Below are 27,687 nucleotides of genomic sequence, written 5' to 3'. Positions count from 1 at the left end.
TATTGCCCTGATGGTGGAAATGTAGATTTTCAATGTTTTAGCTATTTTATTACAACCACTTTCTATTTTGTTAAGCTCAACAATCTTTTGCAGCACATCAGAACTATATTCTTTGGTTTTACTCATTGTGATGGATGATTAAGGGAATTTGGCTTTTGTGTTTCCTCATATTTATACTCCTGTGAAACAAGAAGTCATAGTTAGACAATTGCATGTTCCTAATCGCCCTGGTGTGCTTAAAACAAATAAAAATGTAAATATAAATGGGAATAAATGGGTGTTTTTTTGTTTTTTTCATAATGTGATTTTTCCCCCACTTTAATTTCTTTACTTCAATGAAAGGTTAGATTTTTTTTTTATGAAAGATTAAAGGATAATGCAAATGTATTTGTATAGCCATCTTTGATCATATTTACCAGGTGTGTTGATAATTCTGACCACAACTGCATATACCAATATAAATAGTTTTTTTTTGTTTTTTTTTGTCAATGGTGGCACTGTGTTATTAAATTCTTAATGCGTACTCAAGCTTTCAGTCATGTTTTGTTTAAAATCATAACACATTTAATATTTAAACTATCCTCTGGTACATTGTTTGAAAAGGAACTGAAACTTAATCTGAAAATCTGTAGACAAACATTTAAAAAGATGGCTTGCATTCCTTAACAGTGCTGAATGAGGTTAGCACAGAATGGCACGCTGGATTCATCGCTTCTCCCAATGATCGCTAGTCACTTAGCAGAATGCTCAAGCCAACAGCTGCCACAACAAAAGGCCATCTGTGCTGTTAGGAGAGAGAAACACGACCTGCTAACTAATGCTAGAACCATTTGGCTAAACAGCAGTGGGTTGTATGTATAGACAGAGTCAAAAATGGTTCTCATTTTAATAAACTTTCATAAACATTCCGCAGTGTAACAATGTATAGTGCCTGTTTTGGATAGTGAAATATTGCAAGTAGTACCTGTAATTGGGGTTAGGCAGAAGATGTCTGTGCAACGCAAGATTTAGTAATGACAAAAAGAAGAGCCATTTTTATACACAACATTGTTAGAGACTAAGAGAACATGTTTTCAGCAAACTCATGTTTGACATGCATAATTCGTGGTATACAAACATCTGAGTTCTTCATTTGAGGCTACAATAAGATTTCACACTTAACACCGTTCAAAGCTCAACCGTTTGATTTAACAAATTAATATTGCACTTAAATACTCTCAAGCACCAGCCGTCTAGTCCCGTCTTTCGATTTCTTACATATCTTATTTGCATGAACTCCCCAGACGCAGTTTACTCTCATATAGAGTAATTAGTTAGAAAAGTCTCATTAAAAAATAACAATGCCAAAAACTGAACTAATAAGGAAATACTCTATTTTGTAACTTGTACAAATCTCAAATGCTCAAGTGCACTGTAGCAAAAAACCATTCACTTTTAGCAGGAGGACTACTGTTCATCCTCGTTCTCTTGTCCAGAGCCTTCCGAACGGTCACCCTCCACACGGTCTGAGGAAGAAAGATCAGTCAGTTAGACACCCGTTCAAGGTGGTAAAACCAAATGGTAGTACAAGTATCCACTGACAAACATTGATAAATAAGACTTCTTTTAAAAGATAATTAGACAAAAATTCTTGGTGTTGGGAGTGCTTTTGCTTTAATGACAGCAGAACTCAAGCGGCATGAACTCCACAGGTTTGGGTAAAAGTTGATGATTATGTTTTCCAGCTTGATATGAGAATGATTCAAAGAGCATCTTAGGCTTCAATGGAAGCTGGAAATCGCATGATCAGTGTGAAAAATATACAATACCATTTTTTAATACTTTTATTCAGCAGGGATGCATTAAATTGATCAAAAGTGTAAGTAAAGACTTTTACATTGATAGATGACAAAATTACAAAATTCATCTTTGCCATCACAGGAATAAATTACATTTTAAAATAAATTAAAATAGAAATAGTTACTTTAAATTGTAATAATATTTCACAATGTTTTACTGTATTTCTTGATCAAATAAATGCAGCCTTGGTGAGCATAAGATACCTCTTTTTCAAAATCCTACCATCTCCGAACTCTTGAACAGTAGTGTACATTTTTGATTAGAGACCTAGAAATAGTGCAGGATCATAAATATGTTTTGAATTTTTGGTCATTAACAAATTTTGATTTCATTTTTTTTCCTTCGAATTTTCAATGTGGTTTAAGGCTTTTAGACCTCACCACAAATTTGCTACATGAATATATGTGAATGTGACGGATCAAATCAAAAGATATTCAAAAAGGAACAGGAAGAAGTTCACCTGTTCTGATGTGATTTAATGATGCCAGCATTCGGAGCATGAAGGAAGCAGGGACGGTGATGGTGTTTCTCGTCTCTTCCAGCATTAACTCATTACGAGCAATCACCTACAACACAGAAACAGAATTAAATCCATATGTACATTTATATAAACGGTCACTTTACTCCTATAGTTATAGGCATTGGCAGAGATATACATATAAAACTGCCTTTAAAAGCCTCTATTTAATAGATTTGCGGGCCTGTAAATCAGAAACAGCTTAGACAACCTAAGAGCTCTGGTGCTCTCTAGTGGAGATTTTAATTACTTCTCCAAGCAAACAGCAGGCCTGTGTTACTGCATGCACTTTATACAAAACATCACTTTATTCAAACAGAATCAAACAGAAAACATTGTCCATACCTCATCAGCAAGGACTCTGTTAAATGACGGTGACTGTTCTAAAGGCGACCACAGCTTAATGTCATAGTCAATTCCAGATGAAGCAAGAACTGCAAAAAAACAAAACAAATTATGAGATCCAAATCATCTAAAATAAAGCCTTTAATGCTTGCTCAATCTATAGTTTTTATGTGTTTTTTTTTTTTTTTTTTTGCTCACTGGGGTCAAAAGGGTGAGGCTGCAGGCAGTTGACCACATGGTTGTCGGCCTCCAGCAGCATCAGGTGCTCTCCTGTGTGTCTGTCCCAGATGAAGATGTGGCCACAATCCGACCCGCTCATCACAAAGTTATTCCCCCAGAAACACGACTCCTTAATCTACATGCACAGCCAGGTCAATAAAGCCAAATGTCTGTGAATGGTTCTTTACAAAACATGATTGTTTATGTACTAGAACTAATAATGAAGTAAAAGCAAGTTGCTATATGCATCAGACTGTGAACAGACTCTAATACACTGCCAGCGTACCATGGTCCTGGAGTTGCGGTGGCCCTTATACATCATCTTGACAGAGGGTCTCCTGATGTTCTGAGTCTCACTCTCCTCCATCTCACGTCTTTCTTTTCTCCTGCGGAACAGCTCCTGGATGCGGGCTGCGGCGGAGCGTCTATAAAAATGGAGCACATAGAATATCGCTCATGAAATGCACAAAAACACACTACAAATCAACAGCATCTCAATGCAATATTAGTCCAGGATGGTCAAATTTTCACAAGCTTAAACAGTTTCGATACATCTTTCAGCATTGAACTAGAGAGACAATATTTTATCTGAATTGATTTCTACATATTCTGCAGAAAATATAAGTGTCGCATGACCGTGCAAAACTCGACAAGATGCTAGGGTGTTGTGGGTCAGTCCTCAAGTGTTTTTTCTATATCCTGGTCACTAGAAATAGCTCAAATCTGTCCTTTAATGCAAGACTACGGCCCGTTTTATCATCCACCCATATCATGATCTAATAATAATAATAACAGAATTAACTTCTATGTGTATGTTAATATTATGAATTGTTTTGTTGATATTTCACTTCCTACAAATGTGTTTTCAATGGATATACAGTGGGACTTTGTATTTTGGTTAATGTCTCTTTAAGAGAACATTTTTGGAGTTAAATCAACTTTTAGTAGAGAGCTGTGAAAGCATGGAAACTGTGGAAAACATACACTACCATTGAACTTACAGCACAACTGTTTTCAACAATAACAAATGTTTCTTGAGCAACAACTCACTCAGAATATTAAAAAAATATCATTTTTGAAGGATCATGTGACACTGAAGACTGGAGTAATGGATGGTGAAAATTCAGCTTTGCCATCACAGGAATAAATTACATTTAAAAATAATTCAAAACAGTTCTTTAAAATTTGAATAATATTTCACAACATTAGTGTTTTTACTGTATTTTTGATCAAATAAATGAAGCCTTGGTATAATTTTTTGCTAGTTTTTGTGGAAATCTGAATACAGGTTTTGAACTCCAAACAATTACACCCAAGGTAACTTGTAAATTCATGCATGAAATTAATTAGCTAGGTTAGTAACTAACCAAAGGTTCATTGCTCACACATTTTGTAGTCTCACATTAATAGGAAATTTGCATTACATACATTAGTGAATAACATTTTACACAGCCACACAATATAAAATGTCAGGTTAATGACAAATCAGCACTCCTTGAAATTAGATAATATTAGTGGCTGTCTTTGAAACATCACAGTACCTTATCATCCTATCACCTACAGCTGATCCTCTGAAATTAAATCTAATGAGAAGAGTAGAATTTTACTACCAAAAGATAAACACTGTTTAATACAAACATGCTCATATTTTATGGGACTTCCCGTCTGTCATAACATTTGGCTACACATCGTGAGGATTTGCATCATTATACATCTTGACATGACGAGAGTCCATACCTCTGTCCCTGACCTCCTCTGTACCTGGCAGAAGGGATAAGGATGGGGTCGTCGTCACTGTCATCAGAGTCCTGATTATTTCGGGAGGGTTGAGTCGAACCCTGACCGCCGGTTCCTGCGGTCTCGCTCCTCCTGCAGTCCTCCGAACCAGCAGCCTGGAGCTCCTCCAAGGGACGAGCGGTGTCTTCAGTAGACAGGCCCTCTAGTGGTGCCGCCGGTGGCGTGCTGTTTTGAGAGCTGATGGAGGGTTTCTCATTGCCACTGTCTGCAGTTTGCGCCCCATCGGGTGTGGGTTGATTCTCTGAGGGTGGGCTTGACCCTGGTTAAGTGAAGTTAAGATAACCCACAAAAATAAGCCACACATCCTACACAACTTCTGTAGCAATAGGCATATGGTTGTTGACTCACTCTGCACTGAGGTTTGTCCTGTGGGCTCCTCTTTGGTCTGGCTCTCACGCACCTCCACAGGCTTGTGTCCTCCACAGCTGCCCTTGGCACTGGACGCTGGGCTGCTCCTGTACTCAGATGCCGACAAAAGTTAGTCATCTGTTTCTTACAAAAAGCTATTCTTAAAAATGACACTCAAAATAAACAAAAGGAGGAAGCCAGGGATAATTTCAGACAGACATTTGCAATTCGTAAGAATGGGTCTTTGTGAACTTGTTTTATATGCATATATTTGACGTCTGGCTGGCTTGAGAAAACTTAAGTGTCCAAGTATTATTAATATACAATAGTATTAATTAACTTTTTGAATTAGATTTTATTCCTATATTATAAATTGGAATTTTTTGTAATTTTGTAATATGCTTTTTTAAATGTAATTTAATTTCTTTTTATCTTTAATTGAATTAATTTCAGTTTTAGTTTTAGTCATTTTAATACTTTAACTTATATTAAGTTAAATTTTTTTCATCTAAAATTTGTTTTATTTTATTTCAGATATATTTCAATAAAAAAAATGTATAGTTTAAAATAACAATAACAATATTTCTATTTTATTTTATTTTATTCTAATCTATTTCTCTTTTTAGTTTTAGCAATTCAACCTATTTTATTTCACTTAGTTGCCAAGACATTATTTATTTTTCTTTCTTTTTTTTAGGTTTTTCATCTAATATTTATGTTTTATTTATTTCAGCTTTATTTCAACTAACAAAAAACTGTTTTTATTAGTTTTAATTTTAGTTAACAATAAAAACACACGTTCAATTCTCAGAGAATGCAAGAACAGATACAAATTTATGCAAGTACACAATGCTTCGTTTTGAGTTGAATGAAAGTAAAGACTTGTGCTTCAGTAGATGAGTCACATATTGATTCAGTATCCACTCTTGCAGACTCAGTGAAGGATTTATCAGACTGATTCAAAGTAATATATTGAGAATTTGTGAGCCTTTATGAGCCTTTGCTTGTGAATCGGATTGCACAAGTTGCACAGTATGTTTGCTGTTTGAACAACACAAAAGAAAGACATATCTTGGCATTATATCAAGATATGGCGATCGGCTACCATGTGCAAACTAGGCATTTGACAGCGAGCCTTGTGTGAGTGGTTTGTGTGCGGTGGTCAAGGCTGATTCTCTGGCCACTCACCACTCATCGGTGAAGTCCAGTTTGATGGTGCTAGTGGTGGTGCCTTCAGTGCTGTAGTGCAGACTAAGGACCGGCTCTGCCGTGCCCGTCCGGCCAGGCCCTGGAGGAGTGCTGCTAGTGCCAAGTGAGGGCGCTGATGTGGATGGCACGGTTTCTGTAGTCTCTCGGGAAGCTTCACTGATACTTGCACTCCGATCACCGATTACATGTCCTGCTGCTTCTGCACCTCCTGGAAAGAAGACAGAGGAAACATGAGGGCTTTCCTTAGGAACATTACATTCGTCATAATTACAGCTAATGATGCTGCTGTTCTGAAATATTTTCTTGTGATTGTCGTGCCTAGTGCAGTTGTGAAAAGTACCGCTACGGTGGTACAAAGTTGATACTAAAATTAAAAAAATTTGAATAATAATTGAGAAACACCTCAATTCAGTACACACACGTAGCAGCTTTTGATGCTCAGATTTCATTAAGAAATATTAGCTTTTTTAAATTTGTTAATATTTACATGAATGCTTATTGTTTTAAAAAAAAGGATTGTAACAGCACTTTCATTTTGATTTGTATCGTGGAAACCCTAGTGCCTAGCATAGTCTCAAAAAATGAAATAAAAAAGGGAATTGTCTTTGATGCAAAACTGAAGTACACATATATAAACAATATATGTGGTGGGAAAGTGAGCTGCATACATGGACTTCATGCTCTAAAGAATTAGATTAGAGTTTGTTAAAGTTCAACAACTGCAAGCAGTTAACTCAAAGCAAAGAGATTTAGTACAAAGAAAGTCAAAGTAATCAAAGGAGTTTAAGCTTTCTTTGAACAGCTTGTTCTGAAGGGGAATATGTGCAGACACCTGTATGGAGTAAAGAGGACTGCCATAAAGAGGAACTATTTCCAAAATCTGTGTTTCCACAGTTCCTAGGAAACATTCCATATTCCAAAGCAGAATAGCAAGATCATTTTAAAGGAGTCATATCATACTTTTTAAAATCGTTTTATTCATTTAGTTTTTTCACTTATAAATGGACCATAAACAAACATCATTTAAAATATTATAATTGAAAAACATCAACAAAAAATGCAAAAACTGAAAGTCTGCACAGTATTTGTCTTATCTCCCTCCTTATTACTTCACCAACAGGCCTGCACCATTGCATGGGTGTTGTTGACATACACTACCGTTCAAAAGTTTGTGTGTGTATATATGTGTTTTTAAAAGAAATTAACACTTTTATTCAGCAAGGATATAATAAATTGATCAAAAGTGACAGTAAATACATTTATAATGTTACAAAAGATATCTATTTCAAATAAATGCTGTTCTTTTGAACTTTCTATTCATCAAAGAATTCTGGTTTCCACAAAAATTTTAAGCTGCACAACTGTTTTCAACATTGATAATAATAATAATAATAATAATAATAATAATAATAAATGTTTCTTGAGCACCAAATCAGCATATTAGAATGATTTGACACAGGATCATGTGACACTGAAGACTGGAGTAATAATGCTGAAAATTCAGCGTTGCCATCACAGAAATTAATTACGTTTTAAAATTTATTTTAAATTGTAATAGTATTTCACAATATTAATGTTTTTACAGTAATGTTAATCAAATAAATGCAACCTTGGTGAGCATAAGAGACTTTTAAAAAACATTTCTCCAGACTTTTGAATAGTAGTGTAAATGTGGAAAGTCCTTTGTTAATATTGTTAATATGACATTGCCCTTTTTTTCTAGCTTAGTTTCAATAAATACTATTTTGAACTGGGAAGGAAGTTCTGTGATTCTGGAATTTCCAGAATGTTTTTATAGCACAAAAATACAATTCTCGTGATACGACTCCTTTAAGATAAATTCTGATGTTGCAAGCCCACATCAGTCTCACGGAGGGTGAACTCATTAAATAAAGAATGAGAAACAAAAAAATAATCATGTGTGCCTGTCTAGAGGAGATTATTTGAAAGATGAGGTTTATATGAACTTGGCCCCATAGAAGGGGAGAAAAAGTGGTACAATTGTGAGAATTATTGACTTAAGCGCATGTCCATTAACTGATGATGCTTCACAGATCTTTCTGAAGTTTCTCTGTTCACTGAAAGAGTCTTCTTAAGATGACTGAGGACAAAGACAGCTCCAATCACAGAAGCACAGAGCTCAGGCGCAAGGGAGTCAAAGAAAATCAGGAAAAGGGAAGGAAAAAGAGGAAAGGACGCACCCTGCTCCTCATCCAGAGTCATGGATCCGAGCTGTTTGTTAACCACAGATGAGGGAGAATCTGAAACAAAAATAAAATGTACTGAAAAACTGAAACAACAACAGAGCCGGTACAAACATAAAAGTGCAGCCCTAAATCCTCAGGAAACACACTGCAGCACAGGTAGGATAAAAAAAAACTTCCCACAGCAAACTCAAAAGCCACAAACTCTGTAAAGATGAGGCTTAATTCTGAGTTAAAGACACAAAGCCAAGGGTTAAAGATTGTGTAGGCTGTTCCTAAAAAACATTCAGGAGGTCAGCAAATAAAGGAGCACAGTTTATAAAGAACAAACTGATGCACAGCCTTCTTTAATGCAGTATTCACTTCAAAGCAGAATAAGTCAGACAGCAATCCGTAGTTCAGAGGTTGAGGATGACGGCGACAGAAAAGTTTATTCAGATGCCAGACCTGCGTTCACACACTGACAGTGACTTGCAGCTACAAAGCAACCAGAAGTCATTCATTTTTGTTATAGGTTTGTGAATGATGTGATGTCAGGATGTTGTTAAGCTAATAGCTTTATGCCCCAAAATACATAGCGCACAATAGGGCTATCAAATAAAATGGACTATTCCTGAAGTGCCTGGCTTCAAAGAAAACAAATATGTTCAGTTTCATATTTTTCTTCAAAGGGCAGAAGAACAAGAGAAGGCTTGAAAAGAACAAGATAAATGTGTATCAGTGTTGAAAGTTTAAATTGGAGGGAAAAAATGCCAAACAGCACCAACCAACTCTATATATATTTGTGTGGTTGCTTTCCAAATGAATTAATCAACAGATGGCATACACATATGTTTGACATCTGACCTCTGCGCCAAGATCTAGTAAATTACCTCACTGTCTACTATCCACACAAGCGCTGCTTATATTCAGTAAAGATGCATTAAATTGATAAAAAATGTCAACAAAAAAAAAAACATTTATAACGTCACAAAAGATTTCTATTTCAAATACATGCTGTTTATTTAAACTTTCTATTCATCGAGGAATCCTGAAAAAAATATTAATATTATTCATTCTTGAGCAGCTAATCAGCATATTCTGAAGGATCATGTGACACTGAAGACTGGAGTAATGATGCTGAAAGCCATCACAGGAATACATATATAATATTAAAATATATTAAAATAGAAAATTGCTAAATATATTTCACAATATTATAGTTTTTACTAAATTTGTGCAGCCTTGCTAAGCCAAAAAAAAAAATCCAACCAAACCCAAACTTTTGAACACTAGAGTATGTAACATTACAACAAAAACTAAGGGGCTGCTTTTGCATCGGGTTTGCATCTGTGATGCTTTAAGATGTCACAAGGTTTTGAAACAGAGCTCTGCTTTTGGTGAATGTAAGTGTGAATGAGCAGAAGTTAGATGTGTGGGCGTCAGTGTGGCAGAGGAAGAGGAACACACTTGATAGCCAGAGGTGCAGCAGCAGCAAATCAGGACAGCCATGAGACAGGCAGCCAGAGGGGTCAGGAGGTTAAAGGAGAGCGGGGATGCGGGCTATGAGGGGACGGTAACCTGCAGGAGGGCCTGTGTCAGAAGCAGCAGCAGCAGCAGCAGCCGTGTGGGCTGAGCTCCGTGGTCTGGAGGTCACGGGTATAGAAGGGATTGTGCGTCTGCCCTGTCCAGGGGGGTCGGACAAGAGAAGCAGTCTCTGCAAACGTCTACACACTAAACTTACCGGCAGCCGGTGAGGACCATATTCTGACAATGTGGGGTCAGAGGGAGAGAGAATGGGAAAATTGATGGGAAGGGGGGAAAGAAGAGAGTCAAATCATAGATAAGGAGGAATGATGGGTAAAAGCGCAAATTAAAGATTGAAGCTGTAGGCTGAGTGATGACAGAAATGACTGCAGGGTTTCATAAGAAACCAAAAAAAAAAACTCACGTTCTAACGGAAACGCACACATAAAAATGCCTGCAATGACACCATGAGCAAATAGGAAGGATTTATCATTCCATAAATAAGAGAAGGCAAATGACATCTGCATGTTTCATCCTGCTTCTGTTTGTGGGATTGTTGATGCAGGCCTTAACGGCACTCAATGTTCAAGAAAGAAAACCCACCTGAGGACAATAAATCGGTAACACAAAGGCCTTAAAAAAGGAAGCACATAGAGATGGATGATTGAAAGCTGATAAATGGACCCATTATAAAAACTAAATGAGATGAATTTGATTAGAAAGTTCATAATAACCACATCATATTTATGGAGAAACGACTGCATTTACATGCACAAGAAAATTCTGATTGCGCCAATGTCTAATGTAATTTAGGGAGCTGCATGGGGAAAACAACCAAGCCATCGAAGAAACATTGGTGTTTTTTCCTCCCCAAAACATTAAAAGAAATGAACATATAACAATATACAACACAGTTTAAAAGTTTGGGGTCTGTAAATTGTTTAAGTGTTTTTGAAAGCGGTCTCATTCTCACCAAGGCTGCATTTATATGACCAAAAAAATACAGTAAAACAGAATTACTGTGATCACAAATAACTCTTTTAATATGTTGTTTTATTTTATTATTTTTGTGGAAACCGTGATACATTTTTTTCAGAATTCCATGGACAGAAAGTTCAAAAGAACAGCATTTAATTGAAATAGACATCTTTTGAATCATTATAAATGTTTTTAATGTCTCTTTTCAATAGAAAATCTTACTGACACCAAACTTTTGAATGGCATAGTATATGCTTGCTGATTAATATGTATAGAGGAATATTTTAATAGCTGTAGAGAATAAAACCATAATAAGTACTTTAAATGGCAAATGATGTGCATGTAAACATGCTCATTGTCTCATAACACGTAAATGCAATCTAAAAGATATGTGACTTTTGTCAATTGTGTCATCTTACCTGATAAAGCTGCCTCTCTAGATGGGGTGGGTGTGGCTGAAGGAGTGGGTGTGGCCGAGGGAGTGGGCGTAACCTCATCCTGACTCTTCTGCTCTGTGTCTGGGGAGGAGAGGAGAGAGGAGGATGCACCGCTCTCCATGGAGGAGGAGCTAGATGGGGGAGGAGCTGTCACCGTGGAGGAGGAGCCTGAGGAGGAAGAGGAGGAGACAGACTTGGGGAGAGGCTCTGCAGGTGCAGTAGGAGCAGCAGGTGCGAGTACAGCATCAGTGGCAGGCGTCTCCACCTCCATCACTCTTTCAGCCGACACCACAGCAGGCTCCTGTGCCGGAGTGTGCGTCTCCGAGGTCGCAAACGTCCCTTCTGGTCGAGCTGCTGTACCTGAAGCCAAATCATTAAACTTTTTAAGTAGAGGACATTTAATGATTCAATGGATGATGTTAATTAACAAATAGATCAAAGTTGAAATTGTCTCCATAGAGTTCAATGCATTGTGGACCTGACCTGTTATACCTCTGGGTCGAGTTTGAGGACGTGCTCTGCTGCTCTGGGCCTCGCTGGCCTCTTCGAACCAGCGTGACAACATGTCCGACATCCTCTGCATGAGCGATACATTTGGACTCTGCTCTCCTGCAAAGACAACATATCTCTTCATAATCAATATCAAACCAGATCAGAACCTCAAATCTTTCCACTCACAGAAAGCAGAAGCACTGGAAGCCTGCTGTTCGCTTCAAGAGCTCGCTGCAATACACCGGGAAGTAGTGAAGTGAAGCAGTCTTTGGACTAAAACCCTGTGAAAAGCTAACAAGCTCCCCGGACTGTGAGTGTTGTTGATATTCATAGTCGGAGGTACTGAGAGAGATTAAAGATGTATTGAGAGACACTGGAGACTGAGGGCCTCAGATTGTTAAAATAATGGAGGAGAATGCCAGTGCGGATAACAGTTCTGTTCATAGAAGAGACAGCTGGAGATGAAGTGGATGTGCAAATGAGTTGTGGCAAATCAGGAGTTTCTACTCTGATACATTCTTCAGCAAAGATGGTCTTGAACTTTTCAAAAATTAAATATAAAAATGAAATAATAACACAATAACAACATTTTGGATTAACTATGATATTTAGAAATACCTATTAAAATTATATTTTGAAATAAACCTAACCTTGTTTTTGATGATTACAGTGGTGTAATTTAAAGTGTTTTACAACAAAGTACTACAAACAGCCATGAGCATGAAGCTTATAGGTATTAAACACGAGGCGGGACTGCTTACACTTATCAGGGAGTGCTGATTCTCATATAAAAATATGCTGCTTTATGGCATTTTGGACTGACAGATGTTGTATAACTAATAAAACAAAATAAAACTGAAATAAAAATATTAAAATTAACTTTGATATTTTGATAAACCTTTATAACTGTTTTTTTTGGTGATTACAGTGGAGTAATTTACAATACTTAACTACAAAGCACCACAAAAAGCCATGAGCAAGGGGATTATAGGTATGAAATATGGTGAGGGATGACTTACATGAAGAAATGTAATACTCTTGCTAAATCCCTTGCTAGCTCAAATTCCCAACCCTTAGATGGCAAAAGTAAAAAAAAGTAATGTTTACCTCAACAGCTGGAAAATACGACATCTGTTAAATCAATCAACGATTTGTGATTTCTGATATAAGAACACTTATATCTGAAGATCTGTCTGTTAACAGAGCCCTCCGTGTTTATTTGCCCGTGTATATGTACCATCCGTACTGCTGTGTCTTAGGCTGCGTTTACACCATGTTTACACTTGGCATTAACATGCGACCTGTATCCGGATGTTATCCACATACACATTGAAAAGACAAGTGTACACGCGTTTCTGATCGGAATTTTATCGGATCAGTGTGTCCTGGTCCAGAGGTAGTCGAGTTTGTGATCGGATCTCAGTGTAATGTAAACGCAATCTAGCCATCGTATCTGCATTCACAGTTCGACGTCATATAAATCTCTTGGAAAATAATGGCTGGACGCTGTTTTGACAAGAAATGAAATGCATTTCAACTTGACAATAATTTAAAATTGGTTATTTACACTTACATGATATCATCTGTGTCATCTTTTATTTGAATTGTGCAACATTATCTGAATGAGGTCATTGTCAGCACTGCCGGTGTATTCAGTTGTGATTTTAATGTTATATGTGTTTATTGTTTCACCATGTTTATTATAAATAATATCTAATTTCTGTCTACAATAACCCGGATGATATGACTCATATCATGATCAACCCAGTATTTTTTGAATAATCAACTTTGGAAATATTTATACAGTAGCTTACGCGTTCTCCTTTCGATCATGGAATAAAATGCGTCGGAATAACATTTTTCAAGATTAATGTTGGGAAACTGGTAGATTAAGTACCCTATTTGAGATTGTATATGAACAAATCACAAAAATCATGTGCTATATGAGCACTGCCGTTGATAAAAGCGAAAAATGTAAATTGTAAATAAAGCGAAAACTGTTTTATGCTCCATGACAAAGGCCTATTACATACCTAATTTAAATATTGTGCAGGTAACAGAAATCCAATCAGTTCTCCAGATACAGATCTGTGAACAAATGTAAACGTGCTTATTGGCTGATGATCAGATCTGCTTGTTTGGATCACGGTGATCGCATGTTAATGCCAAGTGTAAACGCAGCCTTAAGAATTTGTGACATCGATAGGGCATGTCTGCGTGTTCTCATCTTACCATCACGCTCCCTCTCGCTCTCAGGCCGAGCGCGCGGTCCAGTGTCTGACCAGTCCCCTCTCAGACGCAAGCGCTTCACCGGCGGCTGCCTCAGCTGTGGGAACACACATCAACAAGCTGCCAATCACAGTCAAAACCTCTCAGACGCCCTAAAAATAACACTCTCTACCCCGAGCCTTGACATCACTTATCTAGACTGGCACGTTTGCAGGAATAATGACCAACAGACATTTATATGAGGGCAAGTCATATACCAATAATGGTAAAGGAGGGTTTAGATGCCCAACCCTACAAAGTGAAACAGAACATCAACATGGTTTTCAATTACAATATTAAGTTCACTTCAACCAAAGCTCAACATGAGAAGTTAAAGTAATGTCTATTTGTTTCACCAATTACAATGTAGTACAATTAACATGTGATGACTCTGTACATTAATATCGCTTATTTTAATGGCTTTAGCATAATAAAGTTTGTAAATACATTAATACTGTACAATACATATGCTTTTATAGACTAGCCCTAAAAGGGATAGTACACTAACAAAATATTCTGTCATTATTCAATCATATTCATGTCTTTCAAAATTAAAAGACGATATTTTGAAAGTCAGTGGAGTCCAAACAACATTGGATATCATTGATTTTCATTGTATGGCAAAAAAAACAACCTTTGTTCAACAGAATAAAGAAGGTAAATGAAGACAGAATTTTATTTTGGGGTGATCTATCCCTTTAAAATTCAACACTAAATTTGATACATTGTGTAACAGTATCCAATCCAACAAGGGGTCCGTGGTCTGAACAAATTTAAGACCTTGAGATGGTGATAGGATAAACTGTATTGAGGCCACCTTTCCACGTGCCTCACTCCTCACACAACTTTCACCATCTCAGTCAGTCAGGACACTCTATTTTGGGTGTCCGGGTGTATTAACAAGACAAGCACCAGCTCTAACATAGCCACATTAGACTAAACAGAGCACATCAGAGACCAATGTGTTCATTCTAAAAATAATATAATAATGAGCACTGCAGCTTCTCCCTACTTCACAAGAAGGGATAAAATGAGCTAATCTTTTTTTACTTTGTTAAGAGGCTGGAGAGGACACATGCAGACTGTCAAGGTGCTTGTGGTTAAGGTGTGAGTAAAACTTGCAGAATGGCTCTGTTACAAGACCATTTATAAATAAACATTATACTTAAAATGTAAATTTGAATACTTGATTGATTTAACCTAGTTTATCAGCAGTTAACCTCCATTCTGTTTGGACACCATTCATAAGTAAACCATACTCAGCCCTCAACAATTTGACACCGCACCAGCTCCACATTCACTGATCGCAAAACAATTGATTAAAATCTTGGAGTTGTAGCAAAGATTTATTGAAGTCAACGGAACCTCCTTCGTTCTCGCTGGCAATCATTGTACACTAGGTGCCTATTTCTGTCTCGGCAGTGGAGCTCTGCGTGTTTCTGCACCTCTATTTGGAAAGGAATGTGATCGCGGGGGATCCGGACACAGCTGATCACACCGTACGACAGCTGAAGGGACCAGAGCGGTGACCCAGCACATTTCACCACTACTATCCCAACACAACACAAGTCTGTAGACTGGCAGTTTAGATCAGAGAGACTTGATTAAGTAATAGTAAAGCAATTAATAATGTTCTATTCGATTTGACCAAATCAGCATATTAGTGTCATTAAAGACTGGAGTAATGGCTGCTGAAAATTCAGTGTTCAATCACAGGAATAAACTACATTTTAAATTATATTAAAATAGAAAGCAGTTATTTTAAATTGTAATAATATTTCACAATATTACTGGTTTTATTTTACTATTGATAAATGTAGCCTCGGTGAGCATAAGAGAAAAATTATTTATTTATTTAGTTTTTAATCAAGGGGCACGTCATGCTTCTGGCTGATTGGCTGATATTGTCTTTTCTGGTTGCGAAAAATCTACTCATTGTGACAGAGAAATTACTTGTTGCTGGAAACGTGTTGCATCAAGCCTGGTTAGTACATGGTATACCAATCACAAAGCCTGTCTAACTTTCTTTGCCATTTCATTCCAAGGTGCACTCAGTCATTTATTTCCTAAAACATTTTTACACGTAAAATAAAGGAATGGCCACGAAAACTGCACAATTTCACTTGCAGAATAAATCAATTAAACCATTAATATGTTTTTTAATATATAAAGATCATTTTTTCATTCCCTGGCCACAATTAGTCTTAACAGGGGAATGTCACTCAGAAGTGTAGCAAGCAGTGATACACATCCTAAACCAAAGCAGCAATGTCTTTTGATCCATCCTCTCTGACACTTCTCTAAAAAACTCATTTCAAACTGCATCACTGAAGCACAATACTGCTGAGGATTACACAGAGTACATGAGACAAGTGCGCAGAGAACTTCAAAAGTCCTTTATTTAGTTTTTGCCTTAGGCAAGAACAGTAACTGCACACACTTGCCCCCAGCCCAGTCGCTCTTGACTTTCAGATGTCTGGCTCCATTTCCATTAGGGCTTCACATCTCATGGAATTAAAATCGAAAGTGCGATTTGATCTTGTGCGATTAATAAACCGCGAAAGGTTGCAATTTAATTACATAATATATAGTCTGAATGCTTTAAAGTTAAGAAGTAGCACTCTGGCGTCTGCAGTCGAGTACACATACTGAGAGGGTGTAGGGGGATACTTTCACATACTAATTCAGTTCACTTTAAATTCGTATTGTCACTTGGGTAAATTTAATGTATTAATTTGAAAAGTTTAGTTTAAAATCAGCACGAAATGTCAGTTAAGATAGTCTTTTCTTCCCTATTGTGATGTATATCCGAATTAAACGGCTTCTTGAACAAGATAAAATGTTGATTTTGTCCATCAGGAATTGATTAGATTAACGGATCGTTATGGTTTGCTATTGCATACTGCAATATTTAATAAAAAATATAAACACTGTCAATTTGGATTTCATGGTGACCACGAGTTAACCATCTCACTGTTAAATACTGAAATGTCTGGTATTTGTAATGTGACTAATGTCACAAGAACTTCTGTGGCAAGAGATATATTTCAGTCTAATCAAGCTCTGTGTTGTGGGTTTTTGAGCAGTTCCTTTTTGTTCTGCTCTCACAATGTGAAAAACACAAGAGACACTGTGTTCTTGTGATCTTCTTATCCTATTTAAATATTTTCCATAAATTATTCCACTAGTCAGCACTTGGAATCTATCGTATCTTTCCACAAATTCTCCCTCACATCTTTCTCTCTGCCTATTTTCACAGGGTGCTTTAAACCCCTACTTTTCTTGATCCCTATTAGCATCCCGTACTGAGGGAGATTTTCTGAAGTAGGGAAACGCAACAGACAAAATATTTTAATTTTGATCTTTCTAAAATGATGTAAAGCATTTTGAATTATCTGTCGATGTTTTTCAAATTTAGTAAATTAACTCTTCTCTGAAACAAATTACCTCAGGTGCACACCATAAGCTCTAGTGTTAAAATGGCTAAAGAACATCCTGCTGATATCAGCTTACCTCCTCTCGCCGCTCTTCAGAAGGGCCCTTGAGCTCTCTGGCCTGGTCATCTTTGGGGTCAAACAGGTAGATGTAGTCAGAGGAGTAACTGACCAGCACTTCTTGTCCATCTTCACTGTAACACAGAGAGGTGACGCGACAGGATTTGGTGGACAGGTGGGCTGGGACAAAACGCACACACATGCCGGTCGTCCCTCTGCCCATGTAGTTACCTAGCGGAACAGAAAAACATTTATAAGACAACATGACGCAACATTCAAAACTTAGCTTAATATTTTAAACAAGCTTAAAGTAGGAACTGAATTTTTCGGTGATTCAGAGAATGTGAAGTGGCACCTAATGTTAAATATAAAAGATTGTGAAATCATGTGGTAGGTATTTGTTCCTCTCTAAACATGATTTAAAGAAAGGCTGAAATGATGAACATGAACCATTTCTCACCCGTAGCTCTTGTTCCCAGCATTCTTCTGTCGTAGATCCTCACGGAGCTATCTGAACAGCCCACAGCAAGATAGTAGGGGACTAGGGGGCAAATGGATATTGAGGTAGCGGCTCTCCGGCAATTAATCAAAATGTCCTGATAAGGGACAGCAGAGAGAGAGAGAAAAGAGAGATAGTGGGGAATGACGTCAAATAGACAAACAGAAAATAAATATGTGGGATGTAACATTTGAAAATCACAGCACAGGTTATCAGGACATCAGGACATTTACTTGATAAAAAAAAAAAACAGTAATAATGTGAAATATTATTACAATTTAAAATACCCATTTTTACCCATGTACCCATACCTTGCAGTATCTTCACAGATGAAGGCATTATAACAAAAAGCACACCTTTTAAGCATATCATATAGTCCCGCCCACACAAAAATCTCATTGGTTCAAATCCCACTTCACATGTACTGTATATTAAATCTATTTGATTCTACTACTGGCAGAACACAAGCAGAGTACAAACAGTGTGTTGTCTCTGTCTTACAAACAAATGCCTTCTGATAGAAACAGAAAGCAATCATGCCTTCAGGCCAATACCGTCCTCACAGCACACGCTCTGTGGGTTGAGAAATCGAGGTTGCAGGCTGCTTCCTGAGAAATATATCTGAGGTGCATGCAGCACTGCATCAGTGTTATTCACCAGCGGGAATGGTGACATTGAGGGATGTGGGAGGGGAGTCTGATCTCAGATCAGTACAGCAGCCCCTCCCCAGAGCACTACCAGGAAGAAACTTGCTGAGCCTTTGGGTATATTTGGTGATGTATGTATCTACAACATGTTCAAAGCATTCTTACATCTTTACAGTCCTCCTTTGTGCAGCTCGTCTTCATCCGCAAGTCAAACCACCTCACTGTACCATCTTCTCCACAGGACAAGAAGGTATAGGGGTCATTTGGCACCGTCATTATCTTTAGACAGAAACAGAAAGTAAGAAATATGTGAGACGTCAACCTCCACCTCACCACACATCGACTACAAACAAAGACACTTTGAGAAGCACACTTTGTGGATTTATTTCCTCTAACACCTTTACCTCATAAGCAGTGCCATAGTGACATGTGAACTGGCACTGTCTGTTGATTTCTTGGCTCTTTTCTGTGTGTGTGTAGAAAATGATGCCGTCTCCTGAGCAGGACACAATCTGTTGATCGTTAGTGTGGGGCATGAACTTTGCGCTGAAGATGTTGGCCCGATGTCCTGAACGAATAGTCGTCTTGACCTAAAGGAAAAAGCACAACGATTTTAAATGGAACAAATATGTCAACAAATACGCCAAAGTTTGATTTAATAACGCTTTGATATTTTAAAATGATCAGCATTCAACGCATTAACCTTTCTAGATAGCTTAGAAAATTCTGGCTGATACAAATACAGATAATAATTTTCATGTTATGGCCAATAACTAATAAATGGCTGATATTAAAAACTCTATATTCTGTGTTGTATATAATTTTATCGAAATAGTGTTTTATCTAAATAAATAAAAAAAACTAAAATGCTAAAATCAATCATTAAAATAACTCAACTTTAAGTGAGCATTGGATGATGGCAAAGGTACTCTAAATTTCCTCTAAAATAGAGGAAATCTTATACAATATCGACTGATACCGATAAATAAAAAAACTTCAATACAGTCCGATAACCAATATGTTACTGATTGTACGCCGGCGATTCAAAATAATCCATTATTGTAATAAAATGCATACAGTAGCATGCATAACAAAAGTGAAATGCAGTTTTGTCTTTAACTTACCTTTCTGTTGTAAGGGTTTGTGATAACCAAGTTAGTGTCATCGGAACCTGATAAGATGTATTCTCCTGTTTCATTCCAGGATATGGTGTTAACCTTTAAAGAAACACGAAAACCAGCTGCTATGAACACCAACATTGATCGCTCTAAAAAAGAAAAGCTTAATTCTTCTGTCCCATAAACTGTGCCATTATTTAGCATAGTCCACATCCTTTTCTTTAAAGAAATCTTTCACCATAAATGAAAACTCTGTCGTCACTGACACAAAAACCCATATCATTTCTTCTTTGGAACACAATTTTGAAATATTATTCTTTTGTGTTCCACTAAGTTTCTATTTGATGACATCATTAACTGAGCTCCACCGATAACACCATTATTTTAACCATCACATAAATTCCTGCTTTAACATTTTAGAGCTGAGGTAGAGTGTGCTGCCTGTGCCTTTAAGAGAAAGCAATCAATATTTCATTAACTCAAGGTTGATACGCTCTTTTCCTCCCCTTTCTAGAGCAGCTCAAACATCATCACACAGGGTCCATTTCCTTTGACCTCTGCCTTTCAAAAATAACATCATTGGGAGGGATTAAGCATTTATCCCTCATTCTGCTCTTCCGCTTTTCACTCTACTGCTCTGCTTTGTGTAGTGGGGAGATGGATTTAGATTGTGTTAGATTTAGTAAGATGCATTGCATGTTAAAATAACAAGTGTTGAAAGCAGTCTGAACTGTGTCATTAGGGAATGCGGGGAGTCTGCTTTATAATGAGGCAACACTGGAACAGAACCTGAAACGTTACCCCAAAGTCAGGTGATAAAAGACATCTATCTCTTCTTGAAGTTAAAAATGCACAGTGTGCATTTGTCCTGGTTTTATACACCAGCTGACACAGTTAAAAAAGGAAGGCCATAGAGAAAGGCCATCTGATCAAATGGAATAAACAAACTGTTTATAAACTGAATCTGTTAATAATTTTCACAAACAGGGATAGCTTTTATAAAGCAAAAAAAGAGACACAAATTCTATGTTCTTTTTAGGGAGAGAAATAGATATGTATGATAGGCAGTTTATGGTCAAACACATATTTTTCTTTCATTTATGAGAAATATTTAGCCCTAACAAAGAGAGAGATTATCTATTGTTAGTTGCAACCCTATTACACATTCATTCAATAAATTATACTTTTATAAAGGTTTGCTTATTTAATGTTTATATCATTTAAGTAAAAAAACAAAACAACGGATCCGTCATTTAGGTCTTTATACAACCTGTATAATCTGTTAGTACTCCATTTGTCTCAATGGATTTATTCTGAGCTATGATGTGAAAGGAAGCAGATAAATTTCACACATTTTAGAGTCCTAGAACAAATCTGGCACTTACTACTGACTACTATAATATAATGAAATATTTAACCCCTTAAGTGTCACCGTCCCACAGGTCCATATATATTTAGAACAATAATATCTTAGTAAAAACCTAAAGTAATATTGACAAACTATATATCATTTGAAAGCTTACAATCTCTAGTTTTCATATTTGGTGGCTGTTTTTTAAAATAAATTTTAAATTTATTAAAAAAGGAGCAGTAATTTATCAATTTGCAACAAGAATATTTCATATTCATTAGGCATGTTTAGGCCTTTATTTTGAAATAGAAATAAACATGAAAAATCATGAAAGATTGGTAGAAGCCTCAGTTTGTTTTCATGCCAAGAGTTCAAAAGATAACACCAATTAAATTTTATGGGAAAAAAAGGTCTGAAAATGTTTTGAATATAAAGAAAAATATTATGGATTCTCGATTTGTGATGCGGCAGCGAGCTATAACGCACATATGTGCTCTTTTTATGTTTATTAGAGGTTGAAATCAAATCAAATCCTGCCAAAACACCCATACTATTTCTGAATAGGATGTATACTTCATAAATTGTATGAAATTATGGAAATACATGGTTCAGATCACTCAAAACATATATGAAAATGGAGATGCCCTTATATGGTCAGTAAGGAAGCTGGCTGTCCATCTAGTGAAAAGGTTTGGTACTGCGCCCAAATAAAATCTTACTGAAAGCTAATTTTTTGAGATATCAACCTAAAATTTGGAACACAACTTGTTTAGATTTTTGGCTTTAATTTTCTAGCAGTTTTAGAGTAAAATATATTTTGTAATATATATATTTTATATAAAATATAAATAATATATTTTTATATTGTACATTTTCATAAACTCAAACTTATATAACTTTTTTTCTTTTTCACTTTCATAATTTATTTCACTTCTACAATAATCTGGCAAATGTCTTCTTAAAAACAAGACCAACCATATATCTATATTCCAAAGCATTCTTGAATTACAACCATTTAAGTTTGTATAGTGATTTTTTTGTCTATGCGAAAAGGGGGGGGGGGGGGGGGGGGGTGACAGTTAAAGGGTTAATATTTAAATGTTGCTTGCAAAAAACCTACACTACTGTTCAAAGATTTTTTTAATGATTTTGATAAAAAGCTGCATTTGATTAAAAAAAAAACATTAAAATATGATTACAATTTAAAATAAAAGTTTTTTATTTTAATATATTTTAAAAAGTAATTTATTCCAGTGATGGTAAAGCTGAATTTTCAGCATCATTACTCCAGTCTTGTCACATGATCCTTCAGAATTCATTGTAATATGCTGATCTGAGGCTCAAGAAACATTTCTTATCATTATCAATGTTAAAAACAGTTGTGCTGCTTAACGTTTTTGTGGAAATCATAATCGTTTTTTTCAGGATTCTTAGATGAATAGAAAGTTTTAAAGAACAGCATTTATTTAAAAAGAGAAATCTTCTGTAACACTGTAAATGTCTTCACATTTGCTTCTGATCAATTCAGAGCATCTTTGCTCAATAACAGTATCAATTTCTTTAAAAAACAAAAAACAAATTCTGAACCCAAGCTTTTTAATGGTAGTGTATTTCGTCAGAAAACAATATCTTTTTTTTTTTTTTAAATGGCTGTCAATTGAGAAAGATGCTCATTGCAGCCAAATGGTGTACTTATGACATCTAGCAGCAGGGGTTTTACAAATGTGATGTGTTATATCTGCTTATTGTGAACAATCCTTGGTAGACCATATTAAACTGCTGCATTCTGTTCAGGCCTCAAATCCTCACGGTACTGTAGTAAAATACAGAATCCTTTTCACTGATACAAACAAATTGAAAACTTGCGCCAGCTCGGTACTGCAAGTTTTTTTAAAGCCCGTTAACGGATATTAGACTTGCAATTAAAATAGAGTACATGTCCCAGCAGTAAAGAAACATTGACAAAATGACATCCCCGGTGGCTGTCTGGCGCCTATCAGCTTTTGAGTTTAAATCACTGACAGATAAAGAACAGGAGCCACAGATAAGTGGGTAGAAAGAGACGCACACACAACACTCACACTCAATACAAGCACAACGATTCATTCCCCTGAGACAAAATAACCCAGACAGACACATTCTCCTACAGGCACATTTGTCAAGGAAAGAAATTAATCAACAAAAAAAAAAGACTGCTGGGGGGCAAGAGCATCAGACACAAATGGAGACTTGAGTACAGGTGAGACAAAGGGTTTAGTGACTTACACATCCATCGTGCACACTGAGAACGGCTTCAAGCTTCAGTCGTTGCACAAACTCTTTTCTCCCTGCAGAAAAAGAAATAACACATTTTATTGAGGCATCTCCTTTCACTTACAAACTCAGTCCTTTGCATTGTCTGTTAAACCACACAAGAGAGTATTCACAAGGACGTACAACTGATGTGACCCACATTAAATACACATTTAATTCAGCCCTTTAAAGCTGTCATTTCTGTGCTACCAGCAGCACCACATGTAATTGCACAATTGACTGTTTCCAAACAGGTTTCTTCCCATCATCAGAATTTTGAAAGAAATTTATTTAGCAAGAATTAAACAATAAAGGCCTTTATATTGTTACAAAAAATGCTGTTCTTTTGAATTGTCCATTCATCAATGAATTCTGAAAAAAAAAAAGCAAAAAAAGCAATTCAGCATGATTTCTGAAGGATCATGTGACACTGAAGACTAGAGTAATGACTGTTTCATCTGGGCAATAACAAGATGAAATTACATTTTCAAATGTACATTTTAAATTCTATTTTTAAAATGACAATATTATGTCACAACATTTGATTTTACTGTATATTTGATCAAATAAATGCGGCCTAAAGAATGGTAGTGCAAGTAGATCCAATGCTGAAACATCAGGCCACTCAAACAAACAACAGCAATGTGTTAACAGTTTTTGGTTGGAAGTTGGAAGTCAACCACTATTGCCAAAATGACACCTTTCAGTTTAAACAAGATCAGCATATGTCCCATTTACTCTTAAGTCATTTACAAGACAAGGTTCTATGTCAAGAAAAAAAGAACTGCTGGAGGGTAAGAGCATCAGACACAAATGGAGACTTGAGTATAGGAGAAACAAAGGATAAAAATATGAATTATTATATGAATAACATGCACACTAATCTAAGGTTGAAAGCGCATTTATGTTGTAAATCAAAGCTGGAGTGTGTATAAAACTATATTATGTGCCTGAGGAGGCTGGAATGATTGTTAATGGCTGCCGATATATCTTCACTGCTTTGGAGAAATGCCAAAACGCTATTACGTTACCTCCTGTATTTGCTGAGTCGCTGTCCAAAGACGGAAAACATCCTGTCATACACTGATGTGGTAATTTCAAGTTTGTGGATGTTGTTTTGTTTTTGTTCGTCTAATCTCTAATAAAATACCATAGACTTATTTGACATGCAAATACTGTAGTTTAGACCCAACAATGCTGGTGCACTACAACGACAATAGCAAGCCACAACTGGCACTTCTTGCATTAAGAAACATTTACATCATTTATGCTTTTATTCCTGACAAGCAGATAACTGCGTGTGGTTGGTAAATGACAGATCTTTCCATGGCTGTATTTTCAGCCTGTGTAATAAGGAGCTACAAATAGCAAGAGGCAAACTTAGGCCAAACATTTTCAATGGTGCAAGCCTGGAGAAGAGCAACAGCCTGAGATGACATTGCTCTATGCATTGATAGTACAACCTCTGTACTGGCAGATCACACGTGCCAAAATCAAGCAAAAGCTGGTATTCACTTATAAAACGCAAAATCTCAGCATTTTGGACTGGATTGGGATTTGTAGACTAGAATTTGAGAGCATTTGTAGGGATGTAAATCTACTCTCACTCCATTCACAAATGCATAAAACAGATACTCTGTTGTATTTTTGGCTGATCTTTGTTTCTAACGGTTAGCGCTGGCAGGTTTCATAATATGAACAAGAGCCGAGCTAAATTTGGCACACTCTGAATGATATGCTATCATCACTATCTGAATGTGAGATCCAGAGCAAAACAGCTCACAGACACAAAACACTGAACATATTGGAGCAAGTCATTAACCAAACAGAATTCAGCATCCAATTTTTAGGGTACAGAGAAGAAATGAGCTGAGCTGGTCTTGTTTAAAATACATATTTGGGTCAGACCAGGTGGATTCTATTACGTAAGCGTGCTTTGAAGTCTGCCAAGACTGGCTGACACTTCTCTCAGGTCTCTCAGCTCAAGTGTAATGTCGCAGAGAGGGATGTCTGACTACACAACAGAGCTACGTATTATTCACCAGTGAAGTAAAATATTCTTTTGCCTGATTTGAGTGAAAATGACTTTTAGAGGTCAGATAATGTCAGATTCTCTTCACTGTCAAGCCATGAGCACAATTCCTATTTATTCCAATAATAAATGTTCAGTTTATGGAGGCACAGTGACAGGGTAATACTGAATCAAAATATGATTGTGAATTGAAAATATGAAGTGAATGAAAATTCTGTCTACCATTTCAATTCAATTCAATTCACATTTATTTGTATAGCGCTTTTCACAATATTGTTTCAAAGCAGCTTTACAGAAAATGCATGTCTACATTACAATTTAGAGTGATCCGTTTCAAACCCTAACCCTTACACAAGGCGATAATATGGCTTTACAAGACTAATATAGTGCAAACTAGGTTTGTGGTACTTTTAATGTTGTTTTTTTGTCATTTTGGATCTTAACGGCCTCTGTACCTCTTCACTTTCATTATATGGAGAAATACAGCATGGACAATCCATGATTTAACTAATTTTGTGTTTTACAAATGAAAAAAAATCAATAATGTGAGGGTGAGTAAATGACAGAATTGACATTTTTGTGTGAACTATGAACTTTTTTGGAAACATTTTTCAATCCTGATTTGGTAACACTGAGGTTCTCGATCTAAAAATGAATAAGAGCTAAACTATTTATGGCAATAAATAAAATATATCTGCAAGCCATATCAATCTGTAACTGAAAATCAAAACAACAATACATGTTTTTTGTCAAAATCAAAAGCGCTTGACTAACAAGTGAAATTTTGTGGAAAAACAAGCTTGCTAATGTAAAAAAAGAAAAACCTTCTGTCTAAAGTTATTAAAAACATAACAGAACAAAAAATAAAACAAATCAGTGGCAGTGTTGTGTTTTGCATGTTTTGATGGATTATTACAACCTCTTCACACTATGATTCCCTTCAATAACATAAAGACTTGACAGTCAATTACGCAAATTTGCAAGCATAAAAAAAGAACAGAAACCTAATAATATCTCATGTTTCATAACATATAGATCCTTCTTCGTATTGCTCTTAATTGTTAGAGCGATTTTTTTTTTAAAACGTTTTTGGCACTTATGAGCCATTTTATAAAAAAAAAAATAAAAAAATAAATCACATATACATAAATGTTTTCTTCGATATTTTGGAACATAACCTTTTGAAACAAAGGACTTATGAATCATTGATACCTAATGAATCATTGGTCTATTTCATTTTTTATATAATATGCAATTGTGAGATATGCATAATTTAAATGGGTAAAATTAAAAAGGAAAAAAGGAAGAAGAAAATTGTAGCCAAAATACAAGTAGCCTACTTCCCCTTAAATCTGAAAATCTGAGACAGAGCTCTTTCCAGACCAATCAGTTTGACATTTCATTATTATTTTTTTTCTATTCTTAACCAAAATGTTAACACTGGTACGATTCCATTATGCCGTTCTGAAAACAGATCAGCATCAGAGTAACAGGTCAGATGATCTTTAACCAGTCCCTGTCCTGTGTACAAGCTCAAATGACAGCTGTCACCTAAAAAGGTCTTCGTAAACAAGTCTGATTTTTAAGTGTGTCATACATACTGGTCGTAGTTTCTTACCTAAATATTTTGTCCTGACCGCAAATGGATCTGTGCATCCAATGGTGCGTTTTCTTACATCCCAAATGAGGTTGCCAGAGCAGGACATGTTGTTTAAACCTTTAACGTTGAGACATGCATGGATGAAAAGGGGAGAGCAGACGCTTTTCTCTGTGTTTGTCTTCCTTCCGTGTCGTTTGATTATTATTGTTTCCCTGCACAAAGCCTAATACAGTCGGTCATATAAGTTCATCGACAACTGATACTGGATGAATGAGAGAATATTACTCCTCGATATCGACACCCCCGCGGCGATCCGTTTCCGACACTACGTCCATGATTGCTTTAAGGTGTAGTAAAAATATTGTGCTTCTTGTTTGGCTATCCGCTTTAGCCTCTGCTGCTCTGGTACGTCAAATCCATCTCGAGCCCAAAGCCAATGAAGGGAGAGAGGCGCAGTATGTTGTCTGTAATGAGCGGCCCGCTCTCGAGAGCGTC

General features: G+C 36.4%; 1 protein-coding gene across 22 annotated transcripts; it reads right to left on the bottom strand.

Moving 5' to 3' along the window:
• Positions 1-872: 872 nt before the first annotated feature.
• dcaf6 (ddb1 and cul4 associated factor 6) lies at positions 873-27,687 on the bottom strand. Of its 22 annotated transcripts, none has more exons than XM_079881012.1 (21): positions 27,211-27,630; positions 23,534-23,595; positions 19,924-20,016; positions 19,204-19,389; positions 18,965-19,078; positions 18,114-18,249; positions 17,673-17,884; positions 14,124-14,217; positions 11,883-12,008; positions 11,382-11,759; positions 10,039-10,224; positions 8,476-8,535; positions 6,254-6,482; positions 5,066-5,172; positions 4,658-4,976; positions 4,462-4,503; positions 3,207-3,345; positions 2,900-3,056; positions 2,702-2,790; positions 2,300-2,405; positions 873-1,505 (listed from the first exon to the last, which is right to left on the bottom strand). In XM_079881012.1, exons 1-21 carry the CDS (start codon positions 27,296-27,298, stop codon positions 1,447-1,449), a joined length of 2,982 nt encoding a protein of 993 aa, XP_079737138.1. In that variant the 5' UTR covers positions 27,299-27,630; the 3' UTR covers positions 873-1,446. The 22 variants fall into 22 exon arrangements, with proteins under 22 accessions (XP_079737138.1, XP_079737149.1, XP_079737154.1 ...); XM_079881023.1 differs by having other exon boundaries at positions 11,892-12,008; XM_079881028.1 differs by having other exon boundaries at positions 4,682-4,976; positions 11,892-12,008.

Source organism: Squalius cephalus (genome assembly GCF_949319135.1).
Source record: "Squalius cephalus genome assembly, chromosome: 9".
Lineage (NCBI taxonomy): Eukaryota > Metazoa > Chordata > Actinopteri > Cypriniformes > Leuciscidae > Squalius > Squalius cephalus.
The sequence above is the reverse complement of the archived record's forward strand: the minus strand, read 5'-3'. Positions and strand labels throughout refer to the sequence as shown.